General features: G+C 47.1%; 1 protein-coding gene across 2 annotated transcripts in view; it reads right to left on the reverse strand.

The window, feature by feature from the left end:
- Nucleotides 1-16,074, reverse strand: part of ATP10D (ATPase phospholipid transporting 10D (putative)) — a 213,060-nt gene that overhangs the window by 53,441 nt on the left and 143,545 nt on the right. For both annotated transcript variants that reach the window (XM_033946099.1, XM_033946089.1), the window contains exons 9-10: nt 1,829-1,956; nt 1,483-1,735 (exon numbers count right to left, since the gene is read on the reverse strand). In XM_033946099.1, the coding sequence (XP_033801990.1) occupies nt 1,483-1,735; nt 1,829-1,956 (381 nt within the window). The remainder of the gene's footprint in view (nt 1-1,482; nt 1,736-1,828; nt 1,957-16,074) is intronic.

Consider the following 16,074-nt stretch of genomic DNA (forward strand, 5'->3'; position numbering starts at 1 on the left):
TAATGACATTACCTATGATATGGAAATAGAATGTTCTGATTTGCCGAGCTCTGAAGGTATGGACATAGGCTGAGAGCCATTGCTAATAAGGGAGCTGGAGGGAAAAGTAAAGTCTGCTCAAGTTTATTGGAAATGTTGAAGTTTTGTTTTGAACTTTAAATACAAGCCACAGGCAGCCATTTTGTTGGGATCTGGGGAAGGGATCTTTCCAAGCTGATCCATTGAGGGAAAATTATTGGAGAGGATCCCACCCTTGGGGCATTAAGCCTAACCCCAAGGGAGTTAAGCTTTCATTTTGTTGAAATAAGGCTTTTATGTTTTGGCATATTTTTTGGCTTAAACTGCAATTGTTTTGGTTTGGTTTGTGAATGCTGGACTTAAGCACAAGGTGATGCAAACCTGAGAATTTATTTGACACTTGTTTATGCTGGTGAAACAATAAACAGCACCCAAGAAAATTGCACCCAAAGTTTTGAACTCTTTTATTTTGAGCCTTACCAAGTTATCAAAACAACCTCACGAACTGTTCGGCTGAGGTTTGTGTGCACTGAGTTAGGTCACTTGCTTTGGATAGTAGACACAGGTAGGTCTAGTGGGTTTTGTGGGGCTCACCATGACCTGTAAGGTTGTTGTGGTGAGATGTGTATGTGGCACCCTTTTTGTGACGTTCACAGCAGTGCCCTATAAGGTACTCCACTACTCTGGTGCAATGTTTGGGTGTCCAGCCCATCACTTTGCTGACCCCCCCCCCCCAACGTCCAAAAGGCCTTGTTCTGGGTGTTTTTGATTTGGATGAATTTTTGGACAAGAATGGGGTATAACGATAGACAATTTAGTGGTCTGGATGATCAACAGCTGGTCGTCCAATTAGACGATTTTCCAAAAATAATATTGTGGACCTATTTTTCGGCAATGGCTATTTTACTTAGCCGACTTTGGGAGACTAGCAACTTAGGCCAAAAACAGACTTAGACGTTTCTTTTGATTATGCCCCTCCACGTCTCCTTACATAAAATGGGACCTGTGCTATAATAGCATGAGCTGGTGGTAAAACATCTTAATGGTAACCCCAAGCTGATAACTATGCCCCTAAAAGTACTTCTTAAAGTAAAAATATGGTAAACATGTTTGCCCCTAAAAAGTTTAAAAATACACTATATTTCACCTCTTTCCCATTTATTTATTTGACAAATTGAAATACAATCAGTTTTTCCACACCAGAGCTAAGTAACAGAGTTAATGCTCTCTCCTTTTCATCTGCATTGCCCTTAGAACAGGGGTGTCAAAGTCCCTCCTAGAGGGCCACAATCTAGTCGGGTTTTCATGATTTCCCCAATGAATATGCAGGTGATCTATTAGCATACATTGAAGCATATTCTTTGGGGAAATCCTGAAAACCCGACTGGATTGCAGCCCTCAAGGAGGGACTTTGACACCCCTGCCTTAGAATGAAAGTCTCACTACTGATGTTTTGATTCTTACCATTTTCTTCATGGGAATATTCCATTCCTGCGATGCTGCACCTGCGGAAAACCATCTTGTTCTCTGTAAGAGTGCCAGTCTTGTCAGAGAAAATATATTGGATTTGTCCTAGGTCTTCCGCAATATTCAAAGCACGACATTCAATAGAAGAATCCAACTTTTCACAGTACAAGTCTACATCATTCTGAATGAAATAAATCTGCCCCAGTTTGACTATTTCAATTGAAACATAGAGGGATATAGGGATCAAAACCTATCAAGATAATAAAAAAAAAGTATTCAATGCACAAGGATAAAAAGCTACAATATTGGCTATAGAGTATTGCTTTCAAACTAGAGAAATTACCTGTAATAAAATGATCATTGTCCAAAACATATAGAACCCAGCTAATGCTGGAGGAGTATGATTTCCATCTGGCTCAGGAACCTTAAAAAGTGGAATTTCTCTATAGGTACTTAACCACACTCCATGACCTTCAAAACAAATTTGTAATTGTTTACATATCAATAATAGAAACAAAAAGGGCACAGAACAATAAAGAACAGCAAAATTGTTCATCTGCAATAAGTGTTCTAAGACAGTTCAGTCATACCAAATCACATATGGATCATGTGACTATGCTCAGCCCTATACATGACTTTTCCAGAGCTTTATAGAAAAGCAAACCTGTAACAGTTCTTACCCTCTACTTTTTCATAAAGGTGAAAGGAATTGCATGTGTGAACTGCTATCTTCAGAAATAATAGCTCAGATGTGCAATCCCTCCCACTTCCATTTAAAGTTAATATATCTGAAGGTAAGCAATGCTACTTTCTATTAAGGTAGTATCATACATAAGGAATTTCCTAAGACCTGCCTTGAATAAAAAGGGGGAACAAGCAGTACACTGTTAAGAAGCCGAATACGACAATTAATAAATATAAGTAGGAGTGTGTATTCATTTGCATACCTGAAAGAAATTTAATACTTACTAAATGAATTTAAAAAGAGATTAGGTTTTTACCTTGATAATCTTTTCCATTAGATAGAATGGTATGCTGAACCATAGGGTTATCCTCACATAGTCATGAGCATGCTGCAGAAAAAAAAAAATTGATCACAGCTTTTCAGCTCCTCTTCCTCTTCCCCAGTCTCTGCTGCACCCTTCAGTTCATACTAAAGTTGGTGACAGCCCTACAGGAAGACAGGAAAAGGGAACTTCCTGAAACAAAATATCTGATCTGCTCAGATAAATGCAAAACAATCACTGAATGAACAGTAATGCAAGGGAAAATCGTAACAAGAACATAACAGCCTGAACATTTATGGAGCTCAAACATTCCTCCCTTCAAGTATATACAGAGACTCTTCATAATCCCATAGTCTGATTGACAAGAAAATCTGAACTGTGAAGCTGACCATTAAACTTCAGTCAGAAAGCAGGTACATCAGATAATTGCTGAGCAGGAGGTTCAGCATAACATTCCTATCTACTGGAAAAGAGATTATCAAGTTAAGAACCTAATCTCTTTTTTTCAGTGCAATAGAAATGGTATACTGAACCACAGGGGCGAATCTAAGCAGTTCCCTAACTCAGAAGGGAAAGAGAAGCCTTCTCATAGGACTGAGGATCCAAAGGCAGCATCCTCCCTGCTACATCCAACCTATAGAATTTGGTGAAAGTACGAAGGAAAGAACAGGTTGTTGATCTACTAATCTCTTCAGGTGGAATTGCCTGAGTTTTCACTCAAGAGGTGGCCACTCCTCTTGTCAAATGCACCTTTAAGGAGAAAGGCAGTTATTTGCTGCAACTGAAGCTCTAAGAATCCACTAGATTGTATCCTTGGAGGCGGGTCTGCTTTGTCTAATCTTAAGTTAACACAAAAAGATGTTCTGAGAGTCGAAATGCATTGGTTACTTCCAGGTAACGCAATAGTATGCTTCTGATGTCCAAAACCAAGGCTTTGTCAAGTTTCAAGTTTAATAGTTTCTTGATATATTGTCAATTATATATACATTAACGGTTTACAACAGGGTTAATAGTATTTTAAAAATACTAAAAACGATTCTATTAAAATCACTTGTCCCATTTAATGAGTTATGTGGTGAATCACCTGCCCTATCATGGGCCAAAGGGGAAACATGTATAGCAGCTCGGTCTCTGGCCATGGCTGAACTAAGGTGTCTATGCCTGCACTTCCAGGTTCGAATATTCAACTGAATAACCGATCTGTCTTCCTGTTTTTTGCAGTTGCCATGAGGTCAAACATCGGGCGACCCCCATCTGCTCACAATGGCCTGGAAGGCTCTCACAATTGCCTGGAAGGCTTGCAAAGACAATGTCCACTCTCTGGGATCTAATGGCTGCTTTCTGAGATAATTTGCTTGAATACTGTTCACTCCGGCCACATGCGCTGCCTAGATGGCCTGCAGTTGTGTTTCTGCCCAGTGAAACAATGCTTTTGCCTCCTGTCTTAGCAGAGGGCTCCTGGTGCCTCCCTGTCTGTTGACATAAGCCACCACTGTGGAATTGTCAGAGAATACTCTGACTGTCTTGCCCTCATTTGGAACAGCACTATCCAAATTGCTTGGAGTTCAAGACTGTCGATAGACAAATGTCCACTGGCCTTGGACTGGGTGACCCTTGCAATGAGACCCTAAGTAAACAAGCTTGCATCCGTTGTGAGGATGACCTAAGAATCAATCCAAAGGGGGATTCACTTTGCCAAAGACTGTAGCTAAAGCTACCTGCTCATGCTGCACTGGGTTGCCATTATCCAGTGAGACAGCAGTGTTACCTGGAGGGAACATGTGTGCCCATGTCCAAGGCAATACCTCTATTGTGGCAGCCATAGAGCCAGGACTTGCAAGTAATTCCATGCAGCAGACTCTGGCTTGTTTAACAAAGACTATAATCTGAACATGAAGCTTCTGTTTGCGTGCTTCTGAAAGACTTGGGCTTTTACCTTGTGGAATAAGACTCCCAGATATTTCAGGGCCTGTGCAAGCACCAGGTGGCTCTTTTGGAAGTTCACAATCCAGTCCAGACTGTACAGCATCTCAACAACTGCTGCAACCACCTTTTCTCCATCCAGGCAGAACGGAGCTCTGATGAGCCACTCATCCAAGTACGGGTGCACCTGCCAACCCACTTTGCACAGATGAGCGGCCACTATCACCATAACCTTAGTGAATGTATGGTGCGCCGTTGCCAGCTTGAAGGGACGTGCTGAGAATTGATAGTGATTTTCTAGCACATGGAATCTGAAGAAGTTCCTGTTCCAAAAAGATAGGGAAGTGAAGGTAAGCTTCCACCAAATCTAAGGCAGCCAGAAATTCTCCTGGCTACACTGCTGCAATGACAGCAAATGGTTTCCATCCAAAACCGAGGAACTCTCATTGCCACATTGACATGTTTGAGATCCAGAATGGGCCTCTACTCTTCTGAGCCATTCTTTGTCATGGCAAAGTATATGGAGTATCTGCAAGAGTCCAAATCATCTGGAGGAATTGTTCTATGGCTTGGATATCAAGCAATCTGCATAGTGTTGCACTGAACCTGTTTGCATTCTCTGGTTTACCTGCCAGTGAATTGATGAACCAGTCATATAGAGGGTGTGCGAACGCTATTTTGTAACCCTCTTTGATGTCCAGGACCTAGAGACCAGATGTTATGCATTCCACAGACCGCAAAAAAACACTACAAAAATAAAGACACAAAGGGCTCCTTTTATCAAGGCACGCTATGGGGGTTAGTGCGTCGGACATTTCATCACGCACTAGCCCCTGCGGCAGCCTAAAATCCTAACGCCTCGTCAATGGAGGCGTTAGGTACTAGCGCAACAGGTGGTTTAACGCGTGGTATTCCGCTTGTTAAACCGCTACCGTGCTTTTGTAAAAGGACCCCAAAGGGAGCAGTTCAGACCACCTTCACGTTCGCTTGCAGAAGGAAGAACTGAAGGGAGCAGCAGAGATGGGAAGGAGGAGGTGCTGAAAAGCTGTGATTGACATCTTCTGCAGAGTGATCATGACTATACTTACTATTTATTTTAAAATGTATATACCGCTTAAAACCTAGACAGTTTCCAAAAGACATAACTAAGATAATAAAAACAAATACATATATTAACAGCTGTCATAAATCCTGTACATCTGTTCAAACTAACATCACATTCGCATGAATACACTAACAAACAGCTGTGTTTTTGATAATTTTTTCAAAACTGACTCATTCTGCACTTAAATGTAATTGACCTGGCAAAGCATTCCAGAGCCTAATCCCTGCTACTGAAAACATGGAGGTTCTGGTATCTGCATAATATACTGCCAACCCTCTACAAACTGACAATCACATTCAATGTTCTGACCTTAATGATCTCAATGGTCAATATATCTCTAATAATTGTTGGAAACATACAGGGGCTTAAACGAAGCAAAATTTGGTGAACTATTGATAACACCTTATACTGTATTCTCTTTTATAGGAAGCTAGTTCAATTTTTTCTGCAAAATTCATTAATAACTGCAAGGCTCTAACCTTTGTATTATCCACCCCATGAAATAAGCATTACAGTAATCCAATCTAGCCAGTATCATCCCTTGGTTATACAAGGATAACCTTAAGGTAACAGCATACCATTTCTATTGCACTGGAATACATCTTATAAAATTTTTTAACATGCATTAATCCGTAGATTAACACAAATGTGAAAAACAAACCATACAAAAAGCCCCAAATTCAAGAACAAAAGTCTGAAAAAAAATCCAGAAATGAACGAAAATGTTTTCCATGCCTATCCCTAATAAAAGCCAATGGTAAAGGAGGGAGATAGATATTTTTTCTGGGGAAAAAAAAATCACTACATATTTTTTTTGAGGTTTGTTTTTTGTTTTTGCTTTTTGTTTATTTGAGCTGGTTTTTGTTTTCTTTAATAAACAGAGAAACCAAACTAAAATCTTAAAAATAGGCCTGGAAGGAACTGGACTGGATTATAAGAGCAAACACAGGAGTCGTGAGGGAGAGATGTCACCAACTCAAGCATGGGTCAAACAGGATAAACTGTATTGAAAATTGCAATAGTTGACTCGACACTGACCATGTTTCGGCAGGAATTGCCATTATCAAGAATCAAATGTCAATGATCTGGTTGGTATAATGAAAATTAACCAACATGAAGGCGTAATAGAGCAAGCTGCTAGTGGCTGCGGCATATGCTTGTGGTCATTAGAGAAAAGGAAGCATGCTCAATAGTTGGAAGTTAAATAAACACCCTGCTGATGTCATCACGTCAATTAAAAAAACTTTATAAGCTAGCTTTTCAGTCGTAGAAGTCTCTCAGACTTTTCTCCAGTGTTTGGATTAAAAGAGACCATGGAGAACGTAGGGAGAGGGGAGACAGCAATGTTACTTACCGTAACAGTTGTTATCCAGGGACAGCAGGCAGCTATTCTCACTAGTGGGTGATGTCATCAGACAGAGCCCCGGTACGGACGTCTCACAAGCACGTGTTGCTTGTAGAAACTTAAAAGTTTCTAGATGCCCGCACCGCGCATGCGCCGGTGCCTTCCTGCCCGGAGGTCCGGGCGTGTCTCCTCAGTTCAGGTAGCTAGCCTGAGAAGCCAACCCAGGGGAGGTGGGTGGGACGTGAGAATAGCTGCCTGCTGTCCCTGGATAACAACTGTTACGGTAAGTAACATTGCTTTATCCCAGGACAAGCAGGCAGGTATTCTCACTAGTGGGTGACCTCCAAGCTAACCTCAGTGGGATGGAGGGGGAGTTGGCGACTTAAGAGAATAAATTTTTCAATACTGTTTGGCCAAACTGTCCATCCCGTCTGGAGAGAGTATCCAGACAATAATGTGAGGTGAATGTGTGAACCGAGGACCAGGTGGCAGCCTTACAAATTTCCTCGATTGGTGTTGATCTGAGGAATGCTACTGAGGCTGCCATTGCTCTGACCTTATGGGCTGTGACCTTACAGGGAAGTGATAATCCAGCCTGGGCATAGCAGAAAGAGATACAAGCCGCCATCCAATTAGAGATGGTGCGCTTTGATATGGGTCTTCCCAACTTATTAGGGTCGAAGGAGATAAAAAGTTGAGGAGTGGTTCTGTGTGGCTTGGTGCGATCCAGGTAGAAAGCCAGCGCACGTTTACAGTCTAGAGTGTGAAGGGCCGATTCTCCGTGGTGAGAATGGGGCTTAGGGAAGAATACTGGAAGTACAATGGATTGGTTGAGATGAAATTCTGAGACCACCTTAGGCAGGAATTTCGGGTGAGTGCGGAGGACCACCTTGTCATGATGGAATACTGTGAATGGTGGATCCGCCATCAGTGCCTGGAGTTCGCTGACTCTGCGAGCGGACGTAAGGGCTACCAGGAAAAGCACTTTCCAGGTGAGATACTTAAGAGGGGCCCTGTTGAGTGGTTCAAACGGGGGCTTCATGAGACGGGAAAGGACTACATTGAGGTCCCAAACTACTGGGGGTGGTTTGAGAGGAGGGTTAACATGGAAGAGTCCTTTCATAAATCTGGCGACCACCGGATGGGCCGAGAGGGGTTTCCCTTGTAGGGGCTGGTGGAACGCCGCAATAGCGCTCAGGTGGACTCGTATGGATGTAGACTTGAGCCCGGATTGAGATAGGTGTAGGAGATAGTCCAGCACGGAGGATAAGGAAGCTCGCTGAGGTTCCTTTGATTTAGAAACACACCATGAGGAGAATCTAGTCCATTTCTGGGAGTAGCATTGTCGAGTGGCGGGCTTCCTGGAAGCTTCCAAGACCTCCCTCACTTCTTGAGAGAAGTGGTGAGGGGTTACGTTGAGAGGAACCAAGCTGTCAGGTGGAGAGACTGCAGGTTGGGATGAAGCAGTGATCCTTGATGTTGAGTAAGTAGTGAAGGAAACACTGGAAGTGGTACTGGTTCCCTGCTGCTGAGTTGAAGTAGGAGGGAGAACCAAGGTTGTCTGGGCCACCGAGGAGCTATTAGGATCATGGTGGCCTGTTCGAGTTTCAGCTTGACCAGAGTCTTCTGGATCAGCGGGAATGGTGGGAATGCATATAGGAATCGTTTCCCCCAGTTCAGTAGAAAAGCATCTGCCTCGAGGCGATGAGGGGTGTAGATCCTGGAGCAAAACTGAGGCAGTTTGGAGTTGTGGGGAGCCGCAAAGAGGTCTATCTGAGGCGTCCCCCACTGTGTGAAGATTTGGTGAAGGGGGCTGGAATGGAGAGTCCATTCGTGCGGTTGTAGTAGACGACTCAGTTTGTCTGCTAAGACGTTGTTCTCCCCCTGAATGTAGACTGCTCTGAGGAGGGCGTTGTGGCGCACCGCCCAGTCCCAGACTCGTAGAGCTTCCTGGCAAAGGAGGGCCGAGCCCGTGCCTCCTTGCTTGTTGATATAATACATGGCGGCCTGATTGTCTGTGCGAATGAGGATTACCATGTCGTGAAGTAGGTGTTGGAAAGCTTGGAGCGCATTGAAGATGGCTCTGAGTTCCAGTAGATTGATTTGGTGTAGTCTTTCCGCACTGGTCCAGAATCCTTGGGTGCGGAGACCATCCAGGTGGGCCCCCCATGCATAATTCGACGAATCGGTTGTGAGAACTTTCCGATGGGGGGGAGAGTGCATCAGCAAACCTCTGGATAGATTCGAAGAGGTCATCCACCAAAGTAGAGACTGCCGAAGAGCAGGTGTGACTAAGATGTGTTTGGATAGTGGATCGGACGTCTGATTCCACTGTGATGCCAGGGTCCACTGGGGAATCCTGAGATGGAGTCTGGCAAAGGGTGTCACATGTACTGTGGAGGCCATATGGCCCAGGAGCACCATCAGTTGTCTCGCCGGTAGGGTTTGGCGAGTAGACACCGACTGGCAGAGATGAAGAAGAGACTCCATGCGTTGCAGAGGCAGGAATGCTCGGAGTCGGGTGGTGTCCAGGACCGCTCCGATGAAGGGGAGGGACTGGGTGGGTTGTAGATGAGACTTGGAAAAGTTGATCTCGAAGCCCAAATTCTGGAGGAAGTAGGTTGTAGCCAAGGCCGCCGAAGTGACCTCTGGGGCTGACGGGGCCTTGATGAGCCAGTCGTCGAGGTATGGGAACACCTGTAGACCCCTGTCCCGGAGTGCCGCGGCCACTACCACCAGGCACTTTGTGAAGACTCTGGGGGACGAAGATAGGCCGAATGGTAGCACTCGATATTGTAGGTGCAGATTTCCCACCCGAAATCTGAGGAACTTTCGGGAGGCCGGGTGAATGGGGATGTGAGTGTAGGCCTCCTTGAGATCCAGGGAGCATAACCAGTCGTTCTGCTCGAGGAGGGGGTATAGAGAAGCTAAAGTCAACATGCGAAACTTCTCTTTGACCAGAAACTTGTTGAGGGCCCGAAGGTCTAAAATGGGTCGCAGGTCGCCCGTTTTCTTCGGGACGAGGAAGTACCGGGAGTAAAACCCTCGGTTCAATTGGTCTGACGGGACCGGCTCGACAGCCCGAAGCTGAAGTAAGGTTTGGACTTCCTGAAGAAGAAGGGCGGTCTGCGTCGAGCTTGAAGGATACTCTCTTGGAGGATGGTCCGGGGGGACCCGATGGAATTGAAGGGAGTATCCTTCTCTTATGATGGTAAGGACCCATAGGTCCGTGGTTATGGCCTCCCATCGATGGTAAAAAAGATGGAGGCGGCCCCCTATGGGAGAGGCTGAGGTTATGCTCCCGGGAGGGGCGTCAAAAGGGCTGGGGAGCCTTAGGTGCAGCCGGTGGCTGAGGTTTTTGCTGAGACTTCTGGGGAGGTTGTCTCTTCGCAGGTTGTCTCGCAGCAGGCGTTTGTCTGGGCATGTAACGCCGCTGGTAAATCAGGGGTGGCCTGGAAGGTCGAGACTGTTGAGGTTTGGGTTTGGGCCGCAGGATGGATTGAAAAGATTTTTCATGATCCGACAGCTTCTTGGTAACAGTTTCGATAGACTCATCGAACAGGTCAGCTCCAGCACATGGTACGTTGGCGAGTCTGTCCTGGAGGTTGGGATCCATATCGATTGTATGGAGCCATGCCAGGCGACGCATGGCTACCGCGCTTGCGGCAGCACGTGCCGAGAGTTCGAATGCATCGAAGGAGGATTGCATCAGCTGGAGGCGTAATTGGGAGAGGGAGGCTACCACTTCCTCGAACTCGAATCGAGCTTGGTTGTCTATGAACGGAGTGAACTTGCGGAGCACCGGCAAGAAGAACTCCAGATAGGAAGAGAAAAAGAAATTGTAGTTCAGGACCCGTGATGCCATCATGGAGTTTTGATAGAATTTTCTACCAAATTTGTCCATCGTTCTCCCCTCTCGGCCCGGCGGTACCGAGGCGTAGACCTGGGAGGGATGAGAGCGTTTAAGAGAGGACTCGACCAGTAGGGATTGGTGGGAGAGTTGAGGGCCCTCAAACCCTTTATGGTGCACGATGCGGTATCGAGCATCGAGTTTGCTGGGAATCGCCGGTATGGAGTACGGTGTTTCGAAACACTGCATGAAGGTCTGATCCAGCAATTTATGCAGGGGGAGCCGAAGCGACTCCGTTGGGGGGTTAGGTAAATGCATGGTGTCCAGATACTCTTTGGAGTATCGGGAGCCCGTGTCAAGGGTCACATCCAGATCCTCCGCCATTTGTCGGAGGAATGATGAGAAGGACAATTGATCCGCCAGCGTCGGTCTGTGGGACGGGCTGGAGGAGGAGGAGGCCTCCGGGTCCATGGACATCGGGGAGTGGCAAGGAGAATCGGGCACCGGTGTCTCCTCGTACTCCGGGCCCTCCGGAGGGGACACCTCTGATGAGGAGTATCCCCTACGTTGCAGTTTTTTCTGCGGTGACACCTCCGAATGGCGTGAAGAGTGCCAGGATGAGTGTCTTGATCGGTGCCCGTCTCGGTGGCGGGACGGGGATCGGGATCGTCTGTGCATCGCATGGTCTCCCAAGGCCCCCAAGTGGATAGGGCTGGAAGCGGTGGATCGCAACTGGGGTTGCGATGCGGATTCTTGCGATGCTACCCAAGTCTGGTAAGGAGTACGGAAGAACTCTTCCTGACTATGCCCAGGGCTTTGAGTATCGATCGGAGGTCTGGTCCCATGTTGGCGCGGAGGCGTAATGGGTTCTAATGGCGGCATATCGGTAAGCGAGGCTTGCCGCATGGGCATCGCCGCCCTCCCCCGTTCGTCCTCGTCGGTTTTCGAGGTCGAACGGCGTGGGGGAGGGGGAGGGGGCGGACCGCCCCTTTGGACCGGTACCGGGAGGTCACCCTGTATGGCAGCGATGAGCCCGGGTCAGATGGTCTGCATGAGCTCAACGAATTGAGCTTCCAGCACGGACCGTAGCGAAGCCGATAAGGAGGGATCCGCACCGAAAGGGGGTCCTCCTGCACGGTCATCGCGCTCCTTCGAGGCCGAGTGCTTCTGCTTAGTAGCTTTCGGCACTTTGATGACCACTGGTGGCACTGTGGAAGGAAGAGGTACCTGAACCGAGGAGACCGGGGCAGGCACCGACGTCGAGCTCGTGGATGGTGTCGGGATGAACGATGCCGGTTTCACCACACTCGATGCAGGAGGGGTCGATACCGGTTTCGCCCGAACCGGGGAGGTATCAGATGAAGTGGAGGCTGAGGGATCCTTAGCTGCGTCCATCTTGAACATCGATTCCCACAATAGGCAACGCCGCTTGAATGAGCGTGCCGTAAGGGTAGAGCAAGGCCTGCACGATTTCGGAATGTGGTCAGGGCCCAAACACTGCAAACAGCGCCGGTGAGGGTCCGTGAGTGAAATCGCGCGTTGGCACTTGCTGCACTTTTTAAACCCGGTGATTGGCCGGGACATAGGCCGGAAAATCTCCGCCGCGAGGTCGAAGCCAGTGGGCCTGAGCCACGTGGCCGGCCCGTTCGACCCGCCGGAGGAAATAATCTTCTTTTTTTTTTTTTTTTTTACTGAAAAAGAAAAGTACTGTTAACTGTAATTAAAAGAAAGCGAAAACGCGGACAAGGAAGGCAAATTTAACTGAATTCAGCTAGCGCATGATGAAGTTGAACTTCTCAGCTCCGCGGAAAGAAAAGAACTGAGGAGACACGCCCGGACCTCCGGGCAGGAAGGCACCGGCGCATGCGCGGTGCGGGCATCTAGAAACTTTTAAGTTTCTACAAGCAACACGTGCTTGTGAGACGTCCGTACCGGGGCTCTGTCTGATGACATCACCCACTAGTGAGAATACCTGCCTGCTTGTCCTGGGATAATAAAGAGTTGCGCGGGGACAGAAATCCCACCCGTCCCCACCCATCCCCGCCAAAGTCCCACCCGTCCCCGCGAGGAATCCCACCCGTCCCCGTGAGGAATCCCTCCGTCCCCACCCGTCCCCGCGAGGAATCCCCTCCGTCCCCACCCGTCCCCGCCCGTCCCTATAAACTTCAGAAATAGTTATTTCATTTAATTATGCTACTGAATTAAAGGCTCTGGTAGAAACCCATTTACAAATAAGCAAAAAGACTTTATTAATTTGAAAATATTAATTGGGAAGAATACATACTTTGTAAACGGGTTTCTACCAGAGCCTCTAATGTTTATAAATTTTTATCAACACAACTAATATACTACTTTATCCTGAAGCAAAAAAAAAAAAAAAAAAGAAATAGAATTCTTTTCCTACCTTTATTGCCTGGTTTCTGCTTTCCTCATGTTCTCATTCAATTCCTTCCATCCACTGTCTCTCTTCCTTCTGCATCTTCCATTTGCTCTGTTACTGTGCCTCTCCCTTTCTTCCCCCTTCCAAATTGATCTGGCACCCATCTTCTTCTCTCCGCTCCCCCCATAGTCTGGCATCTGTCTTCTTCCCTGCCAGCGTTTTCTCCCTACTCCCTCTTCCTCATTTCCTTTCAGTGTCCTTCTCCCCCCCATCTTCCCCATGTCCTTTCAGCGTCCTTCTCCCTCTCTGTCTTCCCCATGGCCTTTCAGCGTCCTTCTCCACCCCTTTGTCTTCCACAAGTGCTTTCAGAGTCCTTCCCCCCCCCGCCCTTCCCATGGCCTTTCAGCGTCCTTCTCCATCCCTTTGTATTCCCCCATGTGCTTTCAGCATCCTTCTCTCCCCTCTGTCTTCCACAAGTGCTTTCAGAATCCTTCCCCCCCCGCTCTTCCCATGGCCTTTCAGCGTCCTTCTCCACCCCCTTTGTATTCCCCCATGTGCTTTCAGCGTCCTTCTCCCTCCTCTGTCTTCAAGTGCTTTCAGAGTCCTTCCCACCCCCTCCTGTCTTCACCATGGCCTTTCAGCGTCCTTCTCCCCCCTCCTTCTCTACCGCCCCAGGTGCAGCACAGCTGGCCAGGTCCCCTTACTTTTGTGGCACTTCCCCGACCGACCGACAACAGCCCGGGTCCGACAATCCTCCCTGCCCTTAACCGCGAATCTAAATTACCTTCTTACAGCTGCTGTAAGAAGGTAATTTAGATTTGCGGCTACAGGGCAGGGAGGATTGTCGGACCCGGGCTGTTATCGGTCGGTCGGGGAAGTGCCACAAAAGTAAGGGGACCTGGCCGGCTGTGCTGCACCCGGGGCGGGGCGGACCGCCCCCTCCCTTGGTAGCCACTCGAACCGCGAGGCTACTCTCCTTCTCCTTACCTGCCCTGCCTGCAGCACAGAGCCGAACGGAAGTCTTCCCGACGTCAGCGCTGACGTCGGAGGGAGGGAGGGCTTTGTTTAAGCTTTGTTTAAGCCCTCCCTCCCCTCCGACGTCAGCGCTGACGTTGGGAAGACTTCCGTTCGGCTCTGTGCTGCAAGCAGAGAAGGTAGGGAGAAGAAGAGCCGCGCGACTGAGTACATGCAGCCCCGCAGGAGCCCCGCGACCCTCGGAGGCGTCCCCATGGGATCCCCGCGACCCTAGGGGTCGTACCCACGGGATCCCCGTGACCCTAGGGGGCATCCCCACGGGATCCCCGTGACCTGAAGGGGGAACCTGCGGGATGCCCGCGGGTCCCGCGGGATTCCTGTCGTCCCCATTCCCGTGCAGCTCTCTAGGGGAGACATGATCGAAACATTTAAGTACCTCACGGGACGTGTCGAAGTGGAAGATGATATTTTCTTTCTCAAGGGACCCTCGGCCACAAGAGGGCACCTGCTCAAACTCAGGGGTGGAAAATTTCATGGCGACACCAGAAAGTATTTCTTCACAGAGAGAGTGGTTGATCATTGGAACAAGCTTCCAGTGCAGGTGATCGAGGCAGACAGCGTGCCAGACTTTAAGAATAAATGGGATACCCATGTGGGATCCCTATGAGGGTCAAGATAAGGAAATTGGGTCATTAGGACATAGACAGGGGGTGGGTAAGCAGAGTGGGCAGACTTGATGGGCTGTAGCCCTTTTCTGCCGTCATCTACTATGTTTCTATGAGAATGGACATTCCAAATCTACTATTGTTCCAAGAGCCTGGGTTTAAAGATAGTAATAGGATACGAGACCTGAGCTTCACATCAGTCTTCAAATCTCCTCAAAGAAAGAAAACTAGCAAGGGAGCAAGTCAGATTTGATAGAAAATGATAAAAATCCACATAGCAAAGGACTTTTCTTTCACTTAAATGTCAACAAAGGCACATTACAAGCAATGAAATGATAAGAAAAGTACTTTTGATAGACATTAGCATTCACCCTTGAGGCCAAAAATAGATTATTAGGACACAGAAAAGATGATACAAGAAATGTGCATTCAAAGACAAATCAGATTTTCAGTAAAGATCATCACAATTGTTACATAATGGTTTTAACATTGATAGGATGAACAAAGAATTCATATATCCACAAGGAATCCTAATAAGAAAAAACTTCAGTTGTATCAAAGTTAGTAGATGGATTAAAAGAAAAACAGCTCCTTAGATTACTCCTGAGCCTATCACCTCTTAACTTCATCCTATGCCATCTCATTGCAGAGTTTCCTTTCAAATAAAAGAGACTCAACTCATGTGCATTTACATTATGTAGGTATTTAAACATCTCTATCATATCTCCCCTCTCTCGCCTTTCCTCCAAAGTATACAGATTGAGATCTTTAAGTCTCTCCCTATACGCTTTATGATGAAGACCACACACCATTTTAGTAGCTTTCCTCTGGACCGACTCCATCCATTTTATATCTTTTTGAAGATGCGGTCTCCAGAATTGTACACAATATTCTAAATGAGGTCTCACCAGAGTCTTATAAAGGGGCATCAATACCTCCTTTTCCTACTGGCCATTCTTCTCCCTATGCACCCACGCATCCTTCTAGCTTTTGACGTTGCCTTTTCAACAAGTATGGTCACCTTAAGATCATCACATACTATCACACCCAAGTCCTACTCCTCTTTCGTACACAAAAGATCTTCACCCCCTAAACTATACAGTTTCCTCAGGTTCCTACAGCCCAAATGCATGTCCTTGCATTTCTTAGCATTAAATCATAGCTACAATCAAGAAAGACATGGCAGTACTCGAGGGAGTCCAGAGAAGAGCAACTAAACTGATAAAGGGTATGGAAAACCTCTCATATACTGACAGGCTAAAAAAGCTGGGGCTATTCTCCCTTGAGAAGCGGAGACTTATAGGAGACATGATAGAAACCTTCAAGATCCTGAAAGGCA

This window comes from Geotrypetes seraphini, chromosome 1, assembly GCF_902459505.1.
Source record: "Geotrypetes seraphini chromosome 1, aGeoSer1.1, whole genome shotgun sequence".
Taxonomy (NCBI): Eukaryota; Metazoa; Chordata; class Amphibia; order Gymnophiona; family Dermophiidae; genus Geotrypetes; species Geotrypetes seraphini.